At 37.8% G+C, this 25,410-nt stretch overlaps 3 protein-coding genes across 4 annotated transcripts in view; 1 reads left to right on the top strand and 2 right to left on the bottom strand.

Moving 5' to 3' along the window:
- fnbp1b (formin binding protein 1b) overlaps positions 1-6,092 on the bottom strand; it is a 113,223-nt gene extending 107,131 nt beyond the window's left edge. Inside the window, exon 1 of the mRNA XM_015366606.2 lies at positions 5,875-6,092. Coding sequence (XP_015222092.1) covers positions 5,875-5,898 — 24 coding nt within the window. The 5' untranslated portion in view covers positions 5,899-6,092. The remainder of the gene's footprint in view (positions 1-5,874) is intronic.
- A 1,307-nt stretch (positions 6,093-7,399) lies between these two features.
- Positions 7,400-14,067, top strand: rexo4 (REX4 homolog, 3'-5' exonuclease). The gene is made up of 9 exons (XM_006640633.3): positions 7,400-7,677; positions 8,011-8,362; positions 8,766-9,097; positions 10,015-10,167; positions 10,481-10,674; positions 10,866-10,954; positions 11,160-11,234; positions 11,539-11,613; positions 12,198-14,067. The coding sequence occupies exons 2-9, from the start codon at positions 8,135-8,137 to the stop codon at positions 12,360-12,362; spliced, it is 1,311 nt and encodes a 436-aa protein (XP_006640696.2). The 5' UTR covers positions 7,400-7,677; positions 8,011-8,134; the 3' UTR covers positions 12,363-14,067.
- Positions 13,328-23,119, bottom strand: LOC102687109 (serine/threonine kinase-like domain-containing protein STKLD1). 2 transcript variants are annotated; one of them, XM_015366629.2, is made up of 19 exons: positions 23,030-23,119; positions 22,532-22,618; positions 22,125-22,169; positions 21,326-21,400; positions 20,745-20,849; positions 20,388-20,458; positions 19,593-19,708; positions 19,361-19,476; positions 18,739-18,872; positions 18,027-18,157; positions 17,580-17,654; positions 16,695-16,811; positions 16,187-16,327; positions 15,539-15,667; positions 15,001-15,129; positions 14,776-14,904; positions 14,195-14,335; positions 13,879-13,958; positions 13,328-13,421 (listed from the first exon to the last, which is right to left on the bottom strand). In XM_015366629.2, exons 1-19 carry the CDS (start codon positions 23,042-23,044, stop codon positions 13,374-13,376), a joined length of 1,884 nt encoding a protein of 627 aa, XP_015222115.2. In that variant the 5' UTR covers positions 23,045-23,119; the 3' UTR covers positions 13,328-13,373. The 2 variants fall into 2 exon arrangements, with proteins under 2 accessions (XP_015222115.2, XP_069039486.1); XM_069183385.1 differs by lacking the exons at positions 13,328-13,421; positions 13,879-13,958 and having other exon boundaries at positions 14,246-14,418.
- Positions 23,120-25,410: the final 2,291 nt, after the last annotated feature.

Below are 25,410 nucleotides of genomic sequence, written 5' to 3'. Positions count from 1 at the left end.
CAGCGGGTTGCCAGGTGCGAGTTGCATGGTGACATAACTGCCGTCATAATCAAATGACTTTTCCTACATGCAGCCCTGAGCTTCTTACTAGAATATGATTCCATTAGCATTGTAACTATCATCATCACAATTTACCGACAACACAATCCCACTCATTCGTTCCAACACATAAATCGAGTGTTTCCATTCATTGGAAGTTTCATTTCACATCTCACGACACCTGTTCTGACTTCACAACTCTTGATTGGCCTCTCTTTCTGTCCACTGCTCCCGCCACTCACTCCTCCTCCCTCCCAGCCTTTGTTCTCCCACTACTTTACCTTTGCCTACTGCCTTGTCTCTCTCACACCTGAAGAAGGCTCACGGCAGAAACGTTGTGTTTTCTCTCTTCTTTTTTCCAGCATGGAAAAACCTATTACTTGTTCCTAAATCGAGTGTTGTACAGCTTGGTTTTGTAATGATCACGCTGTTTCTAAAAGACATACAGAGTTAACCAAGTATTTAGCCACTGCAGTTTCACAAGTCTGAATTTGAAGTATGAAACAGCAATAAGCAGAAGGCAAGATGAATCATGGGCCAGGGTTTCCTGTGGGTTTCTGACAGATTAATATGTAAAAGATATTAGAAATACTAACTGAGGACTGAGCAAGGCACCATGTCACTCTCTCCTACACACAGGACTGTGCACAAGAGGAATTCCCCTTCACCCACAGGATGCAAAAATACTTTCAGGGAGAGACCTGGCACCACGTATGAAGTCACCAGAAGTGAAACAGAAGAAACTGTATTAAAATTTACTTAAAGATATCATATTTAAGGTTGTACCATGCAGAAGTGGTGTAAATTTCTTTTCACTTATATACCCACTGAAACATACAATTTGACCAGGGGTGCCCAAACTTTTGCACACAACGGTTTTATCTGTGACATACTGCTGCATGCATGTGGTATAGCAAAGACAAAATTCATTCTTGGGGAAGTGGCCTTACTGTTTCACATGTAGTTTAAAAGGAAACAAACATCATTGGTTCATTAGGGCTTGGGGCCCTCTGCCTGCACTAGAACACTAAGAGATTGCAAAGCCCACTATTTAGTACTTAGTATAACTGACCTACCCAGCAAAGGTAACCACTGTGGCCGAATGGCAAAAAAATAAAGCAGATCTGTGGGCGTACAACACCAGCTATGCCACGCCACGTACAGCTATTTAAAGCCGTGGGTCTCATTTAACACCAGGTGGTGCACAGAAAGCGACTGTGATGGCAGAGCCTCAATACAAAACCGATATGATCTTCCATTGCTGTTTTTATCAAGGACATTCAACAGCGGAAGCACTCCAAATGTTTTTTTAATTGATCTCATGGTTCCAGAATTTTCATTTTTGGGGTCATTTGGCACTTTAATTCTGATTCTAATACTGTTTTATCTTTTCTTGCACCCTGCAAAATAAGTAGCGCTTCTAAAGCATAGTGCCCTGATGCAGACTCTTAATTCTGCATGATTGACATGTGTCATTACAAACATCATGCTTTTACTGGGTGTGGGTTACAGTGTAAGCTAGTACAGTGCTATGTCGTTGTTCTGCTAGAGGAACTCATAATAATAATAAACTTTATTTGATATAGCGCCTTTAAAGGTGGCTGCTCAAAGCGCTTTACAGGATGACAACAACAATAAATAAGAAGAATACACAAGTTAAAACACAATTACAATATATAGAGGAGACCATTGATGGTGGTACTAAGAAAAGCAGAGGGGTGAAGGATGGAACCAGTTAAGTAAAGGCTTTTCTGAAGAAGAGGGTTTTGAGCCTGGATTTGAAGGAGTTTAGAAAAGGTGACTCTCTGATATCCTTGGGGAGAGAGTTCCAGAGCTTGGGGGCATAACAGGAGAAGGCCCTGTCACCCATACAATGTAGACGGGCTTGGGGGACAGTAAGGAGACCAGAATTAGAAGAGTGAAGGTTGAAAGGTGGGGAGTAGGGCGATAAAAGTTCAGACAGGTACTGAGGTGCCAAGCCATGCAGAGCCTTATAGGTGAGTATGAGGTTTTAAAGTCTGCATGGAACTTGACCAGAAGCCAGTGCAAGGACTCCAGGATAGGAGTAATGTGAACACTTGCACTAGACTTGGTCAGGATTCTGGCTGCTGAATTTTGGACATACTGCAGTTTGTTCAGAGTAGATTTAGATACCCCAGCAAGTAGAGCGTTACAGTAGTCAATTCGAGAGAACACAAATGTGTTGATCAGCTTTTCAGCCACAGTTCATGATAGCATAGGGCATAGTCTAGCGATATTTCTAAGGTGAAAAAAAGATGTTTTAACAGTATGCTGCACATGTGGGTCGAATGTTAAGCCGGAATCGAATATAACCCCAAGGTTTTTCAATTTAGATTGAAGCACAAGTACAGAACCATCTACAGATAGGGTTACAGGACTGGCTTTACGAAGTTGATGGGGGGTGCCAATAAGCATGACTTCAGTCTTGTCGCAGTTAAAATGAAGGAAGTTTTCAGTTTCAGGAATTGTCAGTGTTTTAGAATACGTGCCTCTCACAACCAAGTTCTCATTCTGATTAAACTGGCTTCAGATGTACTAACAGATGTACCCGCCTCCTCAAAACCTGTCTCGCTCCAAGACCCTCGTGTGCCAAATGGGCATCATTCCGCTGATGTGCATAGCTGCGATATGGCAGTATCCTGTCACCTACATCCTCACTCATAAAAACAGAGAAACAAATAGAGATTCTGACATCAGGCCTGCCTGCAATTCTTCCACTTACAACCCTCAGAAGTGAACTTCAACAATGTTTATTCAGTCCCTTCTGAAAGCATCGCGGGTGGCTGTATTTTATTCAAATCCAGGTGGGGAAAAGCAATTGAACCTAAAGGGCATCTCGTGAGATGTATTATTAATCACGAGCACTTATTCTCAGCCTCAGATTGAGCTGACTGGTCACAAGAAATTGTCTTAATGACCTACTCAAATGATGTTTGAGTTCAAATGACTCAAAATAATAAATAGGAAAGGATATCCTGTAACCTGCTGCTTTACTAAAAGGAGAAAATGTCTTGTCACAACCAGAGAACATTCAAACAACTAGTGTGCAAAGGAATAGCCTGCATTTAGTAACGATGTGAAGACTTCACAGCGGACAAATTCCTCACTTTTATACCCACAAGTTCCAGCTATCACCGCTAATAAATTCTAACACATTTTTTTCCTCATTAAGACTAGTTCGAACCTTCATCTCAGGTTCAGCATATCTCAGCTATCTGTAATTATTCGTGATTTGTGACGCTGGTGAGAAAAGGGAAGGGCTTTTTCTTATTTTTACCGTACTAAGTCTGTTCAAAAACACTCAACGAAAATAGCAACAGCAGTCCTATAATCTTTACTTGCTGGAGTTCATGGCACAAACCCAGTCCCGACTAACCCTAGAAAGGAACGAACAGTTAAGTTTTATTCAACCAGATAAATTGCGTTGCAAAGAACCTTAAAAATGCTTTTCACGGAATAAAGGTATACCTTCTCTTGTTTGAAAATAGAAGCATTCTTTTCTATTTTATCGAATGTAGAGAATGTAATTCGGTCAATTGGATGTCTTTGCTTTACATGTGCATGATGCTGACCTTAAACACTATAATTCTAATTCACCTCAAATGCTACTATTGCTTGATTTCTTTACTGGATTACAAAAACAGACAGGTCGTTAAGCGGAAATAAGACCGCACTTTAAACTTGATGCGAAGTCAAAGGTTCAAGGTTAGTATCAACCATTTTTAGAAAACAGCTTCCATGTCCCAAACCCGATTTATATCAGTTTAGCACTTTCGTTACTCCTCCTGCACAACCTCAGCTTCACCAGATCGGGCCTGACGACTCGTTTGCAAAAACTTGTGCTCTTCTCCCGCTCTTCCTGTTACCGATACCACGCTAGACATTGCAGCACAAACCGCAGGGCACAGCCTTACTAATGATATCCTTAGTCAGACTGCCCCTAATTCGCTTAATTGAAGGCTAAATAAAGCAATCACGTCAATCAAACCACCGCATATTCATCTGCAAAGCTTTATTTTGTGTTATAAAATGTCAGTTTGTGGATTACGTAATTGAGAAGCCTGCATTTATAATATGAAAAGAAAAACCCAAGAAAACAATGTCATTTTGTGGATTGATAATACAAATCAATGCTTCATAAATATGTAATGCAACGTAAAATATGGCATTGTATTTTCAAGCGAGCAAACAGATCAATTGGGTAAGGCAATTAACATCCAAAAGGAATTAGGTCCAAGTTAACCCAAACGACATTCATTTTTCTTATTTGACTGGTTTGGTCAATTCGTCAGATCACCTCATTGGTTGAAGATCTGATACTTTACCAACTGCTGAATACCAGCTCCAACTATTCATAGCAATTTTCCGTCCTTGCTTAAGGCATGGCGCTTGACGTTATGAAAATTTTCAGCGTTCCTTTCCAAGAAGGTCGATGTGTTTACTCTTTGATCCTACCTCTTGTAAATTCTTGCAAAGACAGAAGGGTGCAAAAATGTCCCATCTTTTGTAACCTGCGATTAAGTGTATAGTCTACCCTTCTACAAGGAATGCAATCAGGACAAAAGCACAAACTCGAAAAAAATAATTTAGCATAATTACCAAGGGATGCGTATTCATGTTAGTCTACGTGCTTTGTTTTCGTACGTACTGTAGTTATATGTAATCTATGTTGTGTAATCTATGTTTCAGCAACCACATTTTTAATAGAACAGAAGTTTGGATCTATTAATATAGCGGCAATAATTTAATGATAGCTACTGTCAAAAATAAGCTCTTATGCTTTAAACAATATAAATAATATTTTATAACTGTACTGTAATGATAATGCTAATTAACCGAGAACTCAAAGTACTGTACGTCTGACATCTAAGCTTGAACATAGTCAAATCAAACCTGCTGAGAAAGACATGGAGCTGTCACGCCCACTCCGTTATTTAAAAATATCAAACTGACTCAACAATCTTTATCGATTTTAAGAGCAGAAGAAAACCCGGGGATTTTGTAATTAAAACGCTTTAGCTATACTGTAGGTTAATGTGTATACAGTATTTTGACTTCAAATGCAGCAGAACGCACGACACACGACTGCAGTGTGTGATTACTAGTAACTACGCAATGTAGACAAATGCCGTGTATTTTTGTTAAACTACGCATAGATCAAATAAAAGATGTTCATTATATTCGAGCACATTCGATTTTTCTTCGTCTCGGTTATTTAATATGGTCAGACTAATCATACACTGTTATGCCTGTACCGTCGGGAAATCCAGATTGCTCTCTCGGTACCTGCAGATGACCATTTGTAAAGATCATTTGGTAAACTGGTGCAAATGAACTTATCCAACTCTGTGGGACAGTCTGCTCTGTCCTACCATGACTTCTTGCAAACACTGTTACTGCACAACATCTCGCAAAGGCGGCATGCTTTTCTTTATGTTTTTTTATCATTTCTAGTTGTATTACCATGGAGATACATTGTATACATTGGAGATTCTATTGTATAAAAAGCACTGTAATGCTTCTGAGAAGGCACAAATCTGCAGAAAAGATTCTCGTCTGTAACCACCGCATTAGCTAGCTAATGCTAATGTTAGCTTTACACATCCGCCACCTTTCAATAACAGCAAAAATAAAACGCGTGTCAGAAGTATAACATTAATGGTATCAGAAAGAGCAGTTAATTTGTCTTCAATTCAGTCTTTTTCCAGTTGTAGATTAAATTCATCCACAAATCATGTAGCCCCATTGCACAATACCGTGAAACCGTTATCTCCACAATACAGCTTAACTAAAATAATGACAAAAAATACCTACCCATAGCTCTGTCCCCCAGCTCATGGTTTCAAGACGATCGTCTCTTTATAATCCACGGTTTCCAAGGGCTTTTCAATAGTTGAGTCAACAGTGAGTTTGATAATGTTTGAGGTCTTTATTCCGCCTATTATATCTTCCTTAACTCACCTCCTCATTCTGTTTCTACAAAATGGCCAGGAACTGCTGCACAGACTAGAGCACCATGCGGGCTCCCGCGCCGTCCAATGACAGCTGCGCGGGGACGCGCACAGAGGGGAAAGTCAAAATAACGTTGAAGCGATGAGGTGTGCTGCAGAAATCGGGGGGTATTCTAATGCTAATCGAAAGCTGATGCTACCCTGTGAGTGTTTTTGCGCGGGCGAAGGACTCAGATGGTTTAAAAAAATATTATTCTAATCACTTTAGTGTTGGGTTCACGAATGCGGAGAAGCTTTTACAACGCAAGGTTTACTTCGGTTAAATGACCTTTTCCTGTTGTTGTATTCAAGCACGCCACTGTCTTGAGTACACATGTGGACGCGAGTGATGCTTGCACCACAGTCGAGAACGCGCGATTTGCCTGCGTCTCACACCTCTTATTTATCAGACAGCCGAAGAGAGCACGCCGCAGAATTAAGACCACCGACCATGGAGACCCGTTGTTCTTTATTTTTCTTCTTGAAACAAAAAAACGGTCATATTTGAAAGATAAATACTTAATGCATATTTATATACAGTACAGCCCTCATTTTCTCTAAAGGATCTACAACGTTTATGCACGTAGAGGCAGAGGAACATAAGAAGAGAAAATGCATTTCCCTTAAAAAAAACTGACAGCTGCAATTGTGTTTTCATTTTGAATAAGTATCAAGTCACAAGTCTTGTATTAAGGAAAAAGTAATAGATTTATTTCATGAGAAGAAAGAAAACACAACGTTTCGGCTGTGGAACCTTCTTCGGGTGACGCGAGTCTTGAATTGAGTCTTGTTTTTTATCAGCCTGTCTGATTCAATGGGCCGTGCAAAATAAATTTAAAATCACGCTTTTAAAATAATTCCAATGATATACCAACGACTGTTGTAACTATTTTCGCTATTCGCTGATCAAAAGCGTGCTAAATACAGTATACATTAAAAACTGAAGCGTACTGTAGTCTTAAGCAGTCTTTGCACGAGTGGAAGGGCGAACAGCGTCATCTATCGACTTGAAGTTACACAGTGAGAAAATCCGTTGACAGATTTGGTCAAACTATTTAGCTCATGCACAAATACGGTCATGCTACCGTTCTCTGTGTTGTTTCCATTTCTAAATACTTGTTGATGCAGTTGTTCGAGTCATGTGTGTTCTTTGGAACAAAACGAAATACAGCAAATTGTTAGGTGTCAAATTTAAAGGTCAGGTCTTCTAGAATGTAATATTAATGCAGATTTGAAAGATTTATTAAAAGCCTACAATCCTACAATTCCACTATCATACATGTACGTTTGTTATTTAAATATAACTATTTTAAGTAGTTATAAAAGTGAGAAATATTTTAGATTAGATGTTTTCCATATTAAGTACTAACATCAATCGTAATTATTCCCAGATCCATGTGTTAAATACAAACCACTGAATTTCTGTGCTCCATACATGCTAAAGAATCACGTTATTCAAATGAGGTTTCTATGAAATCGGAATTAGTTATATTTTTTGCACTTTCGTTTGACCGGACCCGTCATGGTGTGCACAAGGTTTTTGTTTCTAGGGAACACTAATTACCGCCGGACATAGCGGAAGTAGTACAAGCAGCATGGAATTCATATGGGGAGGAATGTTGTGTTGGTAAGTTCGTGTACTGTATATGCGGTAGTTTGAAGTAATCTGAACAGATCAGCTTTAAAATTAAACAAATTTCATCATACAGCAAAGGCGATAACTGTCATTTTAAGTTATAGTTGATTTCATTTCGAAAGTATTTGGCTTCGGTTACATGTGCTTACGCTGCAGTGTACAGACACTGGAACATTTGATATTGCTAATTGTATCTTTGCAAACATCAATAAATGTTTAAGGTAGTTTACTATGCAAAGGCAACGTGATTGTCTCTCAGTTAAATTGGCCATTTTAAAATACCACATGCATTACTAGTTACTTTTGTCTCTTGTATTTTTGAAGTGTAACAGAAGCAGTGGTAAATTAAATATTTGCGGCAAGCAAATCTGGACAGATAATACCTTAATAACCCTGTGTGAGAGACTTCGTTTTGACTTGGAGCTACCTGACAGCAGTCGCGGAAATCATGTCAGGAGTGAAGTTACAGGGTGTTGATAAGGCGGCTGTGACCAAGACCCGTGGACCTAAACCAGAGGAAAAGAAAAACAAACGTCGCCTCAAGGAAAAGAAGTCCAAAAGAAAGGTGGAAAATGGACACTTAAAGAAAAAAAAGAAGGGAGGAGCTAATGTGAATTTCATACTGCCTCCCAAGGATTCTCAGCAGTTTTCATCTAACTGGAAAGCGCTGCAAGAGGTAGGAGAAATATTTCAGGATACTAGTTACAGAAACGTATTTAGTAATCAACTTTGATATTTTTGCAGAGTAATTTGGTTAGTTACATTGTATTTTATGCCTGTATATCCCAGGGTGTTGTAAGTTAATTGCACCAAATGCAGTAATGAATATGAATGGACTTCAGTTGTTTGCCTGTTGTAACTACCTTCCAAGTGACTCTAGTACACAATCCAGAATGTGGCATTTGAAAATGTTTTCAGCTGAATCTAAGACACCTTTATACTGGTAATTAACACTTTCTTTTCGTAATTCCGGCATGTTGACTTGTACAAGCTGGAATTGTATGCAAGCCTGTTCATATTTTCACTTACAAAAGTACATGTGATATTCTGCCTTTTTTCATTTTTGTCCTATGAATTAGCTGCTTAATCAGAAGAAAGAGACAGAAAATCAAGAGGCTGAATCTACTAGAGCACAACAGATATCCAAGAAAGAGACAAAGAAGCCTAAGAAGCACCCTAAAGAGCTTGCAGTTAAAGATCAAGGTAGCGGGGAATCCCAGGATCACCGTGGGAAGCAAATTATAGACTGTCCCTTGCCTTCCACCTCCAAGCTAAATGGGGATGCTGTCCCAACACCCCAGGAGAAAAGGAACAAAGAAAAGAGGAAAAAGGAGCTTGTACCCAAAGAGACAAATGAAAAGGGATGTAAAAAAAGAAAAATTGAGATGTCCACTGAGATCAAACTGAGAGAGTAAGTCAGGGGCCTTAAATAAGAGTGCCTTGATCTTATGTCAAGCAGGTTCAGTTGGTTTAAAGTTTTGGAACATAAAGATGTTTTAGTGTCCACATGAAGTACAGCCAGACAGTCTTGTCATACCATGCCTTGGTTGGTTGGCAAGCTAATTATTACTAGCAAGTGCCTCCATTTTATAATAATAATAATAATAATTGCTTACACTTATATAGCGCTTTTCTGGACACTCCACTCAAAGCGCTTTACAGGTAATGGGGACTCCCCTCCACCACCACCAATGTGCAGCATCCACCTGGATGATGCAACAGCAGCCATAGTGCGCCAGAACGCTCACCACACATCAGCTATCAGTGGGGAGGAGAGCAGAGTTAATGTAGCCAATTCATAGAAGGGGATTATTAGGAGGCCATGATTGGTAAGGGCCAATTGGAAATTTGGCCAGGACACCGGGGTTACACCCCTACTCTTTTCGAGAAGCGCCCTGGGATTTTTAATGACCACAGAGAGTCAGGACCTCGGTTTTACGTCTCATCCGAAGGACGGCGCCTGTTTACAGTATAGTGTCCCCATCACTATACTGGGGCATTAGGACCCACATGGACCACAGGGTGAGCGCCCCCTGCTGGCCCCACTAACACCTCTTCCAGCAGCAACCTTAGTTTTTCCCAGGGAGGTCTCCCATCCCAGTACTGACCAGGCTCACACCTGCTTAGCTTCAGTGGGTTGCCAGTTGTGAGTTGCAGGGTGATATGGCTGCTGGCTTAATTTTGCTTTGCAGGAGATGCTAGCTGAAAGTTGTCTACTATCTGTGAGCAGCTCTTACGATAAAGAGTCAAAAATTCTCTGTTGATGTCAACGTTGTTTCTACATCATTGATTTTGGTGGCTTGAGAAATTTGCTATTTTGATTGGCAGGGAGGATATCTGGTTTGATGATGTTGACCCAGATGACATAGAGGCTGCCATAGGAGCAGATGCGGCGGAGATAGTGAGGAAGAAGCTGGGAATAAAAAAGTCTGAACCCCAGACAGTAGACAGTGTACTGGTGAAGGATTGTGCATTTGAAGGGTAAGTTGACTGAACTTTCTTGTTTTTCTTTTAGTCTTTCTTTGCTGCCTGTAATTATTTTTGGGTGTTTGCCTTTTATGAAATGTAAATTCTAAATCATATAATAAGATCGTGATGCGTAATCTTGAGGACTGAGATTAAGTTTGGTCCATCATCAGTTATACTGTATATATATATTTGTAATGCATGAGTAGTTCTGAAATCAAGAATGTATTGTAAATAGATCTAGTCTTTTGCAGAATATTTCTTTTTTTTTTGGTTACAATGAGAAAGTCTCTACTGAAAGTCAATGATCAACTGTTTGTTTTAATAGGTTAACTAAAACCGTAGCCATGGACTGTGAGATGGTTGGGGTTGGAGAGGATGGCGAAGAGAGCATTGTAGCTCGAGTTTCCCTCGTGAACCAGTATGGCAAATGCATTTATGACAAGTATGTGAAGCCCACAGAGAGGGTGACTGACTACAGAACAGCTGTCAGTGGAATCAGACCCCAGGATATCAAGAATGGTGAGTATTGAATTATTCAGATAAAAGTTGTACAGAACTTCTTCATGTCCACAGAGTTAAGGGCCATTTGAAATCTGGACAAGAAAGTGTACTTTAATATGCAAATTGAATGTCTGCAGGATTAATTGATATTTTAACTTTTACTTTAAATCTGGACTACATTTCCCAACATTGTGCTTCACTTCCCATAGGAGAGGATGTAAAGGTCATACAGAAAGAGGTGTCTGATATTTTACGAGGAAGAATTTTAGTAGGCCATGCTGTGCACAATGATCTCAAGGTAAGGTGCTAATCTATCTTTTTAAAATTCAATTAAAACATTAAAAACACTGGTGTGATTAGTGTATGAAATTGCTTATTTTAAAACAGAATATTATCATAATTCATACATTAGTATTGTTTCTATTGATTTGTGAAGGATATAGTTTAAAGAAAAATGCTGTGGTTTGCAAGAATATACATTTGTTTATGTATTGGTTTTGCAGATTTTGTTTATAGATCACCCAAGGAAGAAAATAAGGGACACTCAGAAATATAAACCTTTTAAGCAAAGGTTAAAGGTAAGACATTTGAGAGACGTTTATATTCAAAAGATACTTATCCTCAAGATTTTAAGAACAGGATTTTTCAGTGTACTCTACCAAGAATTCTCAACTTCATTATTAAATAAAACTTTTTTCCTGCAAAATTACTACGTCATAAGTACATTGGTGTATTAATAGGTATTTTGCTCCTATTAATAAGTGTTTAGCTTCTAGAATCTATATTAGGAAAACTAAATATTTTTCATTTATGCTGAGACATGCGTCTGCAATTATCAAATGAGTCAAAAATGTCATGTTTTCTTCTTTAATATCTAAACAGTGCAGTCGCCCCTCCCTCAGACATCTCTGTGAGAAGATTCTTAATGTAAAAGTCCAACAAGGTGAACATTCTTCGGTAAGGAATATTTGTATACCTTTCAGGCCCAATTGAATCTTTCTGTATTGGAGTTGTATTAATGGATATTTTAACTTTCTTTCTGAGCACCCTGAGCCACCCTTTCAAATGTCTGACCCCAGGCTCTCTCCCTATCTGTGTGTCTGTGTGGAGATCATGGAGAGCAAGCTGGGGTATGCGAAAAGATAATTCCTAATGCAAGAAATTGTAAAGGGTTAATAAAGTAATGTTAAAAAAAATGATAATAAATTGGTATGCAGCAGTACTAACAAATAGTAGCGTTCTTGTGTTTCTTTCCAAATTATTTAGAAACACTGTCCCTCCAAGTGTGGTAATCCTATGACTATTTTTACAGTGTAACATCTTGGTGTTGCTTGCTACAGTGGTGATACCCTTCTAGCCTGTAACTCTAACAGTAGATTCAGTGGCATCTGTTGCCAATCAGCTTCTCAGACTGGTAGCTAATGTAATATTGCTCTCTTTTCTAATGGAATATTCAATACAAAACAATGTGTAGCACTCTGCATATTGTACTCACTCATTGGTTTCTGATTGTTAACTATAGTGTTCTCTGCTCACTGCAGGTTCAAGATGCTCAAGCTGCAATGAGGCTTTACACTTTAGTAAAAAAGCAATGGGAAGCAGAGATCAAATCCAAGTACAAAACCAAAGACGCAGTCCAGAATGAGGACAAAGGCAAACCAAAGGCTGGAACAAATCAGAATAAATTTCACCCTGATGGCCTTTGAGCCAACATCAAAATTGTGCACTATTGCTGGTGCAAAGTTCTGTGTACAATAAAGAAGACCTATGTCTAGTTTTTCGTTAAGGAGAAAGGGAGTCTTTTGCAAGAGCTTGTCAGAAACCACATAAAGAAGAGAGTGTACATCTTTTTAAGAACGTTTGTCTTCAGGCAAGCTCCTAAAATACATATGAGACAAAAGTTACTGAAAGTGGGATTTATCTTTGTAAATCTTGAGACCATGACTGCTGAACTGCTCATCCATTTTACGTGATTTTCTGTGTTTTGGGAGAAGCATTGTGTATTTCCTCCAGAAACTTTTTCAACACCAGAAACATTTATGAGATAGATAGACTTTTATCTACCAAAAGGTTATCCAATGTGCACTTTCATTTGTGCCGCACCTGTATGTGAAAATGTCTTTCAGACAAAATGTTACATTGCTTTCGACATGTTTTTGCAATCACAGTTTTGCTCTAACATGTATTTAATTAAATTGTAGCCATGTAGTTTACACATTTAATGTGCAGTTCACACCACTTCATAGTCTTTAATTGGCATTTGTGTATATTGAGTTATTGACATGATTGTTCATTTCCTGTATTCCTGTTCTGTTAGAGCTAAAGGGGTGACAATTATTTTTTATTTACATGTAAAATGGGTACAGTTTTTCACAGTTATTTATACGATATACAGCTAATTGGTCCTGTTTGTAGTTCAGTAGAATTTAAAATTTTCTGATTATGCTGAACATTTTTTCTGAAAATGAAGACATTTTTGATAGTTTTCAAGCAATTCATTAGAATGAGTTCAATAAGACATTTCACATTGTAGGCTATATACTCAATGACTTCAGCTTTTTCTGCCTAAATAACTTAAGTGATCTGATTTATTGTCTGAGATGTCAAAAGCTTTTGTAGTTTCCCATCTCTGCCTTAATGACAAGCAGAAGAAAACTCTTGCAGAGATGACTGTGGAAATAAATTTAGATTTTATTTCTGCCAGATGCAGATCCACCTCAGTTGTGCATTTTTGAAAGGGCAGATTGTGCAAGTAACAGTATCTCCTGTAAGGAAAATTGAATTCAGTTAATGTTAAATCATGAAGTTTAACACAGGATTAGTGCTCTTTTCTACAAACATTTTTTAGGTTTTATTTAGATCCTCATTGAATGTTTTCATTTAAAAAAATGAAACTGCCAAAATGCCTAGAGCTCAATGATTTGTGATTGACAAAAATGTTTTTAAATTATCTTTATCAAAGACGGGTATTAAAATTACTTATCAAAGAGGCTTTCTACATGCAGTAAAAATGTAATGCTTATTGAGTGATGTTTAGTGATTTATTTGATAACTAATACATTTCTGACTTGTCATCTGTGTTTTCTGTATGTGGAGACGGTTAATTTGTGTTGGTTGACTTCAGCAATATTGCCATTCAAACAGTTATGTTCATTACAGTTTATGTAATGGGAAATTGTTTTATACCTAGATTTATCTTTAAAGCAAAAACTGCAAACTCACCTTATTTGATGCAAACTTGATTTGAATCTTCTGAAGTTCCTCTTTCACATTCTCAGAAACAAACTCTGGTATCACATCATCTAAAAAATATTTTTAAATGATGGTATTGTTTTTAAAAGTTAACATTTTTCAAAATGTGTTGAATATTTTGAGATGGTTCCATAAGTGGAAATAAAGGTATCAATTATTCTTTGTTTACTCTACTTTTTTTACGCTCTTGGATCAATAAAAGTCACATCAGCATCAAATATGCATCATGTACAAAGCAAGAAGTGCTTTGCAGTTTGTGTTTTTAAAATAAGTTGTCAGAGCTCACCATACTGAACCATCTCATTGAGTAGACTGCATATGTTTTCCATCACCTCTGGATCGTCATGGTGATAAAGGCAGATCTCTTTTAGCAGCTGTACTCCACTTCCTCCACTAGGGGCCAGTAGCACTCTGAAGGCTGCCAACTCTTAAGAGAACATGCAAAGTGCACTGTGAAGAAATCTACATTTCAGAAAATGAGACGTTGCTTGTTTTTGTCCCTCCATATCCCTGGAAAATAAGGGAGTTTGTTCTAACAGCAGATGATATTGAGTCACTGAAATACTGTTTTAGCAAGTGATCCATTATCTAAAAAAACATTCAGTTATCAAAATGAGAAAAAGTTGGAGACAGTGTCTTAAACATTCATATTGTCATGGGACTATATTTCTGTTTTGAGTTTATATGAGCCTACCACAAGATCATTGGATCACCATAACAAACTGTTATGCAGGATCATTGCACTATGTTGAACAATACATCGGTTACAGTAATGTTCACACCAAAGAACCAAACTGCTTTCTAAGATGTTATGTCAATGATACTAGTACAAAAGCGAAGAAAAAGTTTTTGCTTCATGCAACATACCTGAACTGCTCACCAGGCTGGCCAGAGCTAAGCTGGCATACTTTATTACCCCCTGTCTTTTGGTGTGGGTCCTGAGGGCATGCATCAGGGTAAGAGCAGTGTCCTCACATTCCTTTTCTCTTAAACTACCTTTCAAAAGAAAGAGTGCATACTAATAGGTAGGGATGAGCTGTAAAGCCAATGTGTATTATACAGTACAATCTCATGCTGGTTAGTCTGCCACACCTCTGAGTGTTAGGGACCAAAGAGCCGCGCACACAGATTCCATCAGCTCCCAGTCATCCAGGTGAGTTTCTCCCACAGTGATAACGGCTTCAAGGGCTCCTGCTGTTGACACATTTCCTGAAGTATGCTCTGGAAAGGGTCGGGGCAGCAGGTAAACAGAACATGCATCCATCCATTCATTTTCTAATTCGCTTTAGAACGTGCAATCAAATCTAAATGACACTTTTGCACCCAAAAGAAATGAAAAACTTGAAGTGACTGATGAAATCAAAATCTGTGATTTTCTTACACATTTCTTGCCCACAAATATCTGGACAACTGATATGCTACAGTATATTTAAGAATATAATTTCTGTTTAATAGATATCCTTTTTTTTAAATGAAAAGATTTTTAGTGCAGCCTTCTTTATAGTAACTATATTGCACTGTAAACACTTTTAAATTCCCAACTTTTCCAAAGAATTAAGCAATAAGGTTTAAAATTTAGAATGCTGTCAATTTAACCACCTTTTAATGAAGATAATGACATTTCTCTTACTGTTCACCAGTAAACCCCAGAGGGCACCACAACAGGACAAGCACACATCTCTGTTTTCAGGGAACATCTTTAATGCCCTCACAATGTCCTGGATACCCCCAGTTCCTCCAATCTTTTCTGTTGATGTCTCTGCAGAGAAACAAAACCCCTTTTACAAAGGATTCGACAATATTGACCACATAATGCAGTGTTGCTCATGTTGTTTTTGAGCAGGATTTTGTGAGGATCCAATAATTTTTCTAATTTGACTTTTGTGAACAGGAATATAAAAGTTTGCAGATCGTAGAGGTTTAAACTCAGCATTTGGATTTAGGACTCCAGGTAATTATAGGCACACGTATTGAACAGACTAAGGAGCTTTTTCACACTAATATTCACATTCTACATGTTGTACACACCTTGGGTGATGTTTGTATCACCTTTTACCTCCTAATTAGGTTTATACCCAGTGAATTTTAAAATTAAAAGTCATTATAGCCTATTTTGAACAACTTCTTTTGGTTTTATAAGAAGTGATTTGATCTTTCTTGTTTTAATATGTTCATTTTTAACAATTTTAAAAAATAAAAAATACTCATACCCAATTTTGTCCTAAGACATTTTTATTCTGAAATATATGTTTTTCTCAGCATGCACATGGATGCTCACCATTCCTTGAGAGAATAAGGACAATCTGAAAGGCTGCAGAGAGCAGCTCCTCATTGGTGGAATGGGCACGGATGGCCTGAATCACAGAACTGGTCACCTCTTCAGTGTATAGGCATGGCTCCTCCAGACTGTGCTCCAGACCTTCAGGCAGAGAACATTGCAATTACAGTGCAACTGGTGAGAGCCACAGGACCCAACCTAAGTGTCTGGTGTCCACAAAAAACCTACAGTAGAAGTGTCCTTTCATGAAGAAATTAGTGAAGATATACAGAGAGGGTGACAGAATTTTTAAAAACCGCGACTAACATCGGCACTTCTGCAGGCAGAGAAAAATGTATCCAAGCACCACCAATTAAAGAAAACAGATATGTGATATTGCATTTTTTATTCTTTTGAAAATTACAAATTGGAGACTTTGGTTTAAAATCTGCTCATAGGGGATGGTTAAACAAAAAGTGGAGTGAAACTTTCTTCACTTTGCATTGGGTTTCAAAGGTTTCTTTTCTACCTGTGATTAACAGCTGGAACAGAACCCGGCAGCCCCTGTTCTGCACCTCCACACTGTCCAGGTGGTTCCCCATGGCCGATAGAACAGTCTGCAGGGCCTGTGGGATTCTGGAAGACACTGACACACACACACACATCAGTCTGCTATGTGGACAGTTAGCAGAGGCATTCTAAACACTGACATTTAAATTAAAAATCAACTAATTTAACACTACTATATGAAGAAACAGCCTTAATTTTGTTATTAGCTCGAGTAATAAGGATCTATCAATATCTATCAATTATGCTCTATTAATATTTCGTTATTATATGCATTAATTATGTATATAGCTAGATACTAGAACAGAACATAATAAAGGTGAAGTTAATATTATCAATAGCATGACTTTGCAAAATGAAATATAAAGTATAGACCTTAATTGCTTTTGAAAGCATGGAACAAGACATTTAAAAGTTTCCTTTGGTTTAACCATCTCTGGCACTGTCACTTGTTCCTGGTCTTGCTAGGGGGGTAACAAGCTCATCCATTTAAAATGTGAAAGCTTTCAGTATGTTGGCTTTTCAGCTTTTTTCTATATTAAATTATTGACAACTGTTGGACAATCGTTTCACATAAAGAATGAGCCAAAGATGTCTGTGTTTATTGTATACGGAATGAGGAAGTCAGCTGAAAAGAGAGATCTTGTTCTAAGATAAAGAGAGTGAGAATAACAAAGTTGGATCAAATGATGACAGAAACCTTCAAGTAAGAACACAAGGATTAAAAGTGAAAGACACTGTATGCTTTGTGTAACCCTCTTTCAGATTCATTTTGAAGCTGTACCAGAAACAGGAAAGATTTTTTGACATTTTCAGAGTTTTTGTCTAACAATTGATAGGTACGCACTGTCTCTCTGCACTGACAGGTATTCCAATCCTGAAAGCTGTCCCTCTTCCACATCACTGAAATTCTGCATAAATTCTGGATAGAAAATAAAAAGAAACTGTTATTGCAAATATAGTCTAGAAAAGGTGTTTAGCAGGATATGTCGCAATGTTTTGAGAAGGCAATCAAAAGGACAAAACTGGAACATTTATTGTGAAAGTAGTACTTTGCAACTCTAATCAGTAATTCCATTAATTCTGAGATCTAAAAAACCCAAAAGAAAGATGGAAGTGTGTTTTAAAAAAGTCTCATTACAGGACATTTAGGATATAGCAGGATATGTTTTGAAAAAGTCTCATTACAGGACATTTAGGATATAGCATTTGGTCTTTGTGAACCTTTATGCATAGAGAACTTACACCCTTTTGCTTCATTTATACACATTTTGTGGAATGAGGATGTTTATACCTAGAACTTTCTCAATTCCCTCTTCACTGGGTGCTCCTGTCAGGCCTGGGGGTAATTTCTTTTTTAGCCCGGACAGAGGGGAACCACACTGCACCAGACACTCCTTTACAAAAGGAGTTCTCGTGAGCTCCCTGTACAAGAGCAACAAAATCATTTTCAGTTTCTTTTTGCAGCGCTGAGTGTTCAGCACCTGACCTGGAGCGCTTTCTCTCAGCTTCCATAAGTGCTGCCTCTGAGAATGAAGTAAATGCCCTATTAGGAGAATGTTTAGACACAAAAATGAAAAGGTTTCAAAATGTACATAATATTTTCAAGATGTAAACATTTAGATGACCATTGCCATTTTTATATATTGCATCAAAACTAGGTGATGTAACTCAATTTAACTAATGTGCTTAATCTTTGATTAAATGTGGTTTAAAGACATTGGGACCAAGCCACAATAAAATTGAAATTATGTACATGTAATGTTGTATGTGTAAGACCTTACAGTCTTTTTGTGCCTTATGCTGTCTGCAGGCTGTAAGAAAGAAATACTATCATACAACATGCACTGGAAAAGGTTATATTAGAGAAACAGCTAGTCATCATAACCCTACTTGTGCATCTCATTAACTAAACACTTGACATTTCAGAATCACATTCAGGAAGTGTCACTGAAATGTTGTTTCAGAAACAAAATTGTTGCTCTTTCCTAAATATGTCTGCTCACCACACAGTGGCCCTAGTCTCTGGGTTCCTTTCTAACATCCTCCTGAGAGAATAGGACAGGTCCGGAAAGGTGATGATGTCTATTGGACTCGAATCCTGCCTGGTCTGCCGGAGAAGGGACAGGGATTCCTCTGCCTGAAGACAGGAAGGAGTCAACAGTAGATCACAAAGCAAACAAAAATGAAAGGGCAGCTTCCTCTCTGTGGTACTGCTGACTAAGAAAAGCAAATGGAAATCAAGCTAAAAGAACTGCAGTTTTTAACTAGGGACGTATAACATGACAGGAAACAACCGTTTTTCACAATTACATTTGTGTTGGATACTTAGAAGGAAATGCAAACTTTAATTAAATTAATACATTGTGGTGCAAGCTTATTGGGGTGGATTCTCAACAGATGTGACAGTATTTCTGATAGAAATGAATCATGCTGAGTCCAGTTCTTCTGGGCTCTAGGCTCCGTGTTCTCTGCAGAGGTAAGATTAAATTCAAGCACTTTTTTCATCCGTCAATCTCCTTTCATTAAAATTGCACTGGTATTATGTGTATACAAACAGTTATAACATTAAATTGAAAGGAACAATCTTGATCTACGTTAAAGGTGGGGAGGGCACTAAACACATACATCCAGCAAGTGACAAGACAGCATTTCCAGCAGGATGCATCCCAGGGACCAGACATCAGACTTCTCACTCCACAATCGCTGTGCTAATGTTTCTGGTGCCATCCAAGACTTTCCATCTATCAGCAGAAGGAATGCAAATGTGAAGTCTTTTGATGGCTGTTTTATTATTACACAACTTCATTTTGAAAATGCCCAAGTAATTTATCTGTCAGATATATGGAATATCACATACTTTCTTTGATTCTTTTCTCCAGCTTCAGTTCATCTCCAGTCACAGTTGGAATACCAAAATCAAAGAGCATGAAGGTCAAGTCCTTTGTCATCAGGATGTTAGAAGGCTTGAGGTTTCTTTAAATGGAGGATCATGGATTTAAGTTTGTATATACTCTTTTAGTGTGCATTCTGATTTCTTTCAAATCACTTACTAAATACAGCTGTGATTTTAAAAGGACATTTTTCCATAACTGAGACTTGGTTTACATTTTCCAAACCACATCTGTAGTGAAGAGATGTTTTAAATTGTATTTGTTTGTAAAAAACACATAATGTTTTTATAAAAACTTTCTATGACCACAGTCTTCACAGCTCCACTTGTTTACTAAATTGAAATATTAAGGTGTCCATGACTATCAAATAACAAACTTAACTTTTTCATTTAAAAATAAAAAATGGAGAGTGAAGAATTTTTGCTGTAGATAATTCAGTGCTGTCCAATGTCTTAAGAAAACAAGAAAAAAAACTAATACTATACAACCTATGAAACTGAATACTACTGAAGGTCATTTAAGAGTCCAGTAAACACAGGCCATATTTTAGTTTACAGAAATGTTTGCACACACTATGGGCACAAACAGCTGGCAAAATATCTTTAGAACAACATTTACTATATATATACTTACTCATCACTTAAGGGTAATTGTGTTGTGGTAATTTTGAATTTATTCAGACCACAAGTGAAAAGGCTGCCTAGTGATGAAATTCCAAATATGAGTCCAGCTTAAACACACCCAACTATGCCACTACTGACCTGTGAATAATGTTCTGTTTGTGCAGATAGGCTAAAGCATCTACCGTGTGTCCCAGCATCCTCCTGATCACCTGCAGAAAATAAAATGAATTTCACTGACAGTGAAACACACACAAAGAGACTGCAAAGGTATGAAGACAATCTCCAAGATGCTAGGGATGCAGGCAGCCTTTAGGATTTACAAGGCACAAAACTTTGCTACATTGTGAGGTCCTTTGACATTAGTAAGCACTTACAGTACATACATATTTTTCAACAATGTTTGATTGCATAGCTATGTATAAAACGTCAGGGAAGCCAAAACAGTTGTTACCAACTACTTCTGTACAGATTTTATGCTGGTGTTCTTAGAATGACCTTTTCCTTGAACACCTCTCCTTTTTCCCTTTGGATTCTGATAGCTGAAGACAAACTCCTCAAGTACGAGCATTCCATGACCAGACACAGCATCACGGAGGAAATCTGAAAACAATTGGAAAAGCATTCAGTAGCACCACATGTGCACCAACAGCTGAAGTATTTTCTTCATTCTGTTTCTCTGTGAAGGAAAATCCTGCTTGTGCCCAATTAAGAGAGTGGTGGTAGTTGCTGCGTCACTGACCCAGGCTGAATGAGGGAAGTACTCCTCACATTTTACCTAATATATTAATGATCATTTCCAAATCCAGAAACCTGAGTCTCTTTATTTAATTCTCTTTAGGACATGTTGGGACTTAAAAGTCCTGGCAGTAAATGAAGTCTGAATTTGGTCTTAAATGAGGAGGATGGGATGGTTTTTAATGAAATATGAATAAACTGCAGACCAGAATTTGTCTCCCAAAACGTCAGATGTGAATAATAGCTGACAATATACAGTACAAGCACTTCTTATTTTTCGTACACTAAAACAAACATTCAGGCTGTACAGAGTTAAATAAAACAACTAAAGCGGTTATTACCTTTCTGTCCCAGGTTATGAAAAGTTCTTTGTATCTGATGACATTGGAATGCTGTAGCTCCAGAAGCCACAGAGCCTGAAAAATCACAAACCACAATAAGGGAGAAGTGTTCATATCCAAAACAACATTAATGAAGTAATCTGACCTGTTCAAATTATGCTTAGAAAAGAGGTCTACTGCTTTGTCTTTCAGTGATTTCAATCTAAAATGTTTTGAATATTTATTAATAGTATTATAAACAAACTTACTTAAACTTAAGACACTTATCAAACCAAATGTATTCTAAATGTATTAGAGGTTTATCAATGCAGAGATTATTTCAGTTTACATACAGTTAAATTGACTAAGAGGACATGACTCCACCTGTATGGTATCTAGTTCATCACAAGGTGACCCCCAACAATCCTGGGAACTGAAGATTGATTGCAGTTAAGTACATGTGTTTGGCCTTCATCTTCAGTGGTTCAGCTCAACATGGGAATTGGGAAACATCTGTCCTACATCTAAAGGATTGCTGGTTTGAAACCTCAGCTGAACTCAGCTCGTGAGTGTGGTTGAGGTTGCGCTAGCAGTGTAGCATCAGCTAGCTTCAGGCTGGGTGTACTTCATGCAAAATGCAATAAAAGCAGTAAAAAAGCACAGGCATCCACATGTTACATCACCACTGTTAGTAACAGTGAAACTCAAGAGTTTTGCATCACTTCATTATTGCACATCAGTGGCTTAAGTGAGGCCATGGGTTTGTTTCAGTGGCGCCTCAAAACAAAGAAATATTACTGTTCTGATTTTACTCACTGACCTCCTTTAGTGCTTGGTTTGCTCGCTCCTCATCAAGACATTCAACCTGGAAAGACGGGTTACAACAGAATTATTAATTTAAAAATTAGATTCCCTATGCACCCCCCCCCTTCTCTCTGAATTAGGCAATTAGGTATTAATTATTAATAATTGGTAATTAGGCATGTCAACTATAACTGGTTCTAAATGAAATACAGTACTGTTGATGTCATCATACACCTTTCCAGTTCTGTGTGTAAGCAATGAAGATGAATGTAATAAAGATACATACAAGCATCTCTTTAGAAACTGGAAAAAATATTCGGGCGTCACTAATGTGATTTTTGAATTTAGTTAGCTTGGTTGATGTTATGCCTTTGGCTAATACAGAGCCTTATCTGATGTGCAGTGTTGTTGGGAAGCGCATACCCTCTTCAAGGTGAAATCCTGCTCGCTCCTTCTGTCGCGCACAAACTGCACAGCTCCGTAAGACCCCGGCTCCATTACATTTAAAATCTATTCAGTTTTCGTGGGGGAAAAAAGACAAAGGCACTATTAAATTCAAGATAAGTGAATTAGGTTACGGAAAGCGAGTTCCACATCTTTTAAGTAACAGAAGAAGAATAAAAAGCATCTAATCAAGATTTGTTAAGTACTTTTCTAATTGCTCATTTAACTAATTAGACTTGTGATGTCCAACGATAAAAAATATCAGACGTTATATCAGATACAAATTATAACAGTGCTTCAGTGCTTTGTTGATCTTTTCACAGGCTGCCTTTAGCTTCGTAATATTACTTTTCTGTATTTTCAGAAATTACGGCGGTTACAATGAGTAGGAAGCCTTCGCCTGTATTAATCCATAGGTCGACGCGAACTGCGGTTACGTTACGTAGTTCTTCATAAAGCTGAAAATTAGAATTTTACCACGTATTTCTCCATGTTGCAGTATTACAGTACTTGCTAAGTGCACAGAAATCTGGCACTGTTGTGTTTCTATCATTGCCTGGAAACCAAACGAAAACTGCAGGTCTCAAAAATTACCTTTTGCGCATGCTCTGTGCATCCGTACAAATTACAACAGGCATTGTTTCTCTCCCGCTGCACTTAAATTGATATTACAATACAAATGAACAAGTAATAGGTTAATTCCATGCTGAAAAAAAGAAGAAAGAGAACACAACGTTTCGGCCGTGGAGCCTTCTTCAGGTGTCAACCTGACACCTTACAATACAAATGTTGTTCAAGACTAGATAAGTTAAATAATTGTTGAAATAATATATTACTGTAATTTATATAATGTATTAATACATTTTACAACTGTTTATTATCTTGGAAATGCGGATAAAACAAAATAATTGTATTGCAATTGTATTGTAGAAATGTGTATTATGTAATTGCTTTTTAGGCAACTTTCAATTTTCCGCACATTTACCTACAATTGAGATTTTGGAGGAAAAACATTTTTTGATGGTAGGTACTTAGTAACACAAATGCAAATGTAAATCAAAGTCTTTTCATTACAATTAACCTAATCACTTGCTGCATGTCAGTTTACGACTTTTTAAGGAGAAATTACCAGTGAGATGAGAGTTAATAGCAGTTTTCAGAGGTTGGCAACATATGGAGCGGCTAGTGAAGACGTGCTCTGGCCCTAAATATGAATATGAAGGGAAAACGTTTTTCATGCTCTACATCAGTGTTAAACTGTGTGCTTAAAAGACTCACCTATGAACACACTGTATAAATGGAATGTTGCATGAGCTTGTTTCGGTGAGTAATATACTTTCACATGCAATGCACGCATTTTAATCTTAATTATTTCCCTCCTGTCAAATAAACGTAAGTATTCAAAAACAAAAAACATGAAGTTCAAGCCCTGTCAAACAATTAAGACAGATGTAAAACCGAAGCTGTGAATCCTGAAAACAGAAACAACTATTACTCAACTACTACTGAAATAGGAAAGTGAGGTTTTATGATGCACACGAGGTCTGGGTGATTACTAATCATCTCAGGACATTTTGGATAAAAGTCCCTTTTAAGCAATTTAGAATGAAATATAACCACAGTGCAGTAACCTCCTTTGCTAAGTAAACTATATTTTAATAGTCTAAACCTTGTATATGTCAAAGAGAGAAAAAGATGGGTGTGGGAAAACAGGTGTAAGTGACTATGTTGTCTTTAAGTTTGCACTGAATGCCAAGTATTTCCCTAAGGGTTGATGTGTTTCTCGTGTTGTTTTTTGAGCTGCCTAACAATGATCAAAGGTTCTCCTAGCTTAGACAGTTATTAATCATCACACAATTCAAAGGTGATGTGGACTTGTGAGAGACAATATGTCAGACTGTGAAGTACAGAGCACCCAGAGTCAGAAGAAACTGGAGGAAACGCCGTTTGCATCACAGCACCTAGGAGAGGACCCAGACACCAGGGAAACAACAGAAGGAAAGCCCCAGGTTCGTCTCCCACCCACCCCACCATCTAAAAACTGGACTTGGAGACAAACAGGGTGTGGAGGTGGGGGGGAGCATGAGGGACCACATTGTAAAGGACAGACAGATGATCTCGTACTACACACGGTTTCATCCCTTCATTTGGTGTGACAGAAGGGGGCACACCAGGTCACTGACCAGAACTTGTTTCAGAGAATATTGCTTCTGGACATTTCCTTTGGGACATTTTTTGTGGTAACTGGGGTCCATGGGTTTCTTATACTCTTCTGTAAGTTTCTAGTAGATAAATTGTGTTATGTAGTCTGTGTGTTGGGTGGGCAGTTACAGAGATTGTTGTGTTATGGGGATACTTTTTTGTGATGGGTAGATAGATAAACTGTAATAAAATGGGATATTATGTAGAACAACTGTTTAGCCTGGTCATTGGGTGCACATGTGGTTCTGGGTTAATGAAAATAACCAGTTGCGATTCAAAATGGTCCTAACACCCTTATAATTACTAGGTGGTGTAGTTGCCTACAAAAGTAATTCTTCCTAGTTCTTACTTTTGCCTCTTTTCAAAATCGTTGTATTTTGTGATGGCATCCTTTCACTTGATTTATCCCTTAGATACAGAATAATAATAAATATTCATTAAAATAACTTGTCTTTATATGTCTCTACACATGCAAAGGAAAATGCCATTTGAATCTTAACGAAGTCAAACCAAGACACAGTGAACAACTTCTGTTTTTCTTTCAAATGTCATTTGAGAAATGATGCAGTGGCAAAAAATTAGCACCTTGGCACAGACATGGTATCAGTCGTGTTTGTTTCTCAGATGTGTCTTTTCCAAAATTCTAAATATTGTAT

Source organism: Lepisosteus oculatus, chromosome 24, assembly GCF_040954835.1.
Source record: "Lepisosteus oculatus isolate fLepOcu1 chromosome 24, fLepOcu1.hap2, whole genome shotgun sequence".
In the NCBI taxonomy this organism is placed as follows: Eukaryota; Metazoa; Chordata; class Actinopteri; order Semionotiformes; family Lepisosteidae; genus Lepisosteus; species Lepisosteus oculatus.
The sequence above is the reverse complement of the archived record's forward strand: the minus strand, read 5'-3'. Positions and strand labels throughout refer to the sequence as shown.

Coding starts and splice junctions, on each gene's coding strand:
- rexo4 (XM_006640633.3), top strand. CDS start 8,135: ATGTCAGGAGTGAAGTTACAGGGTGTTGATAAGGCGGCTGTGACCAAG. Junction 10,168..10,480: donor AAGGATTGTGCATTTGAAGG/GTAAGTTGACTG, acceptor TTGTTTTAATAG/GTTAACTAAAACCGTAGCCA. Junction 11,235..11,538: donor CTTTTAAGCAAAGGTTAAAG/GTAAGACATTTG, acceptor ATATCTAAACAG/TGCAGTCGCCCCTCCCTCAG.
- LOC102687109 (XM_015366629.2), bottom strand. Junction 15,668..16,186: donor CCTTATTCTCTCAAGGAATG/GTGAGCATCCAT, acceptor GTTTCTCTGCAG/AGACATCAACAGAAAAGATT. Junction 14,336..14,775: donor CAGCCTGGTGAGCAGTTCAG/GTATGTTGCATG, acceptor TGTTCTCTTAAG/AGTTGGCAGCCTTCAGAGTG.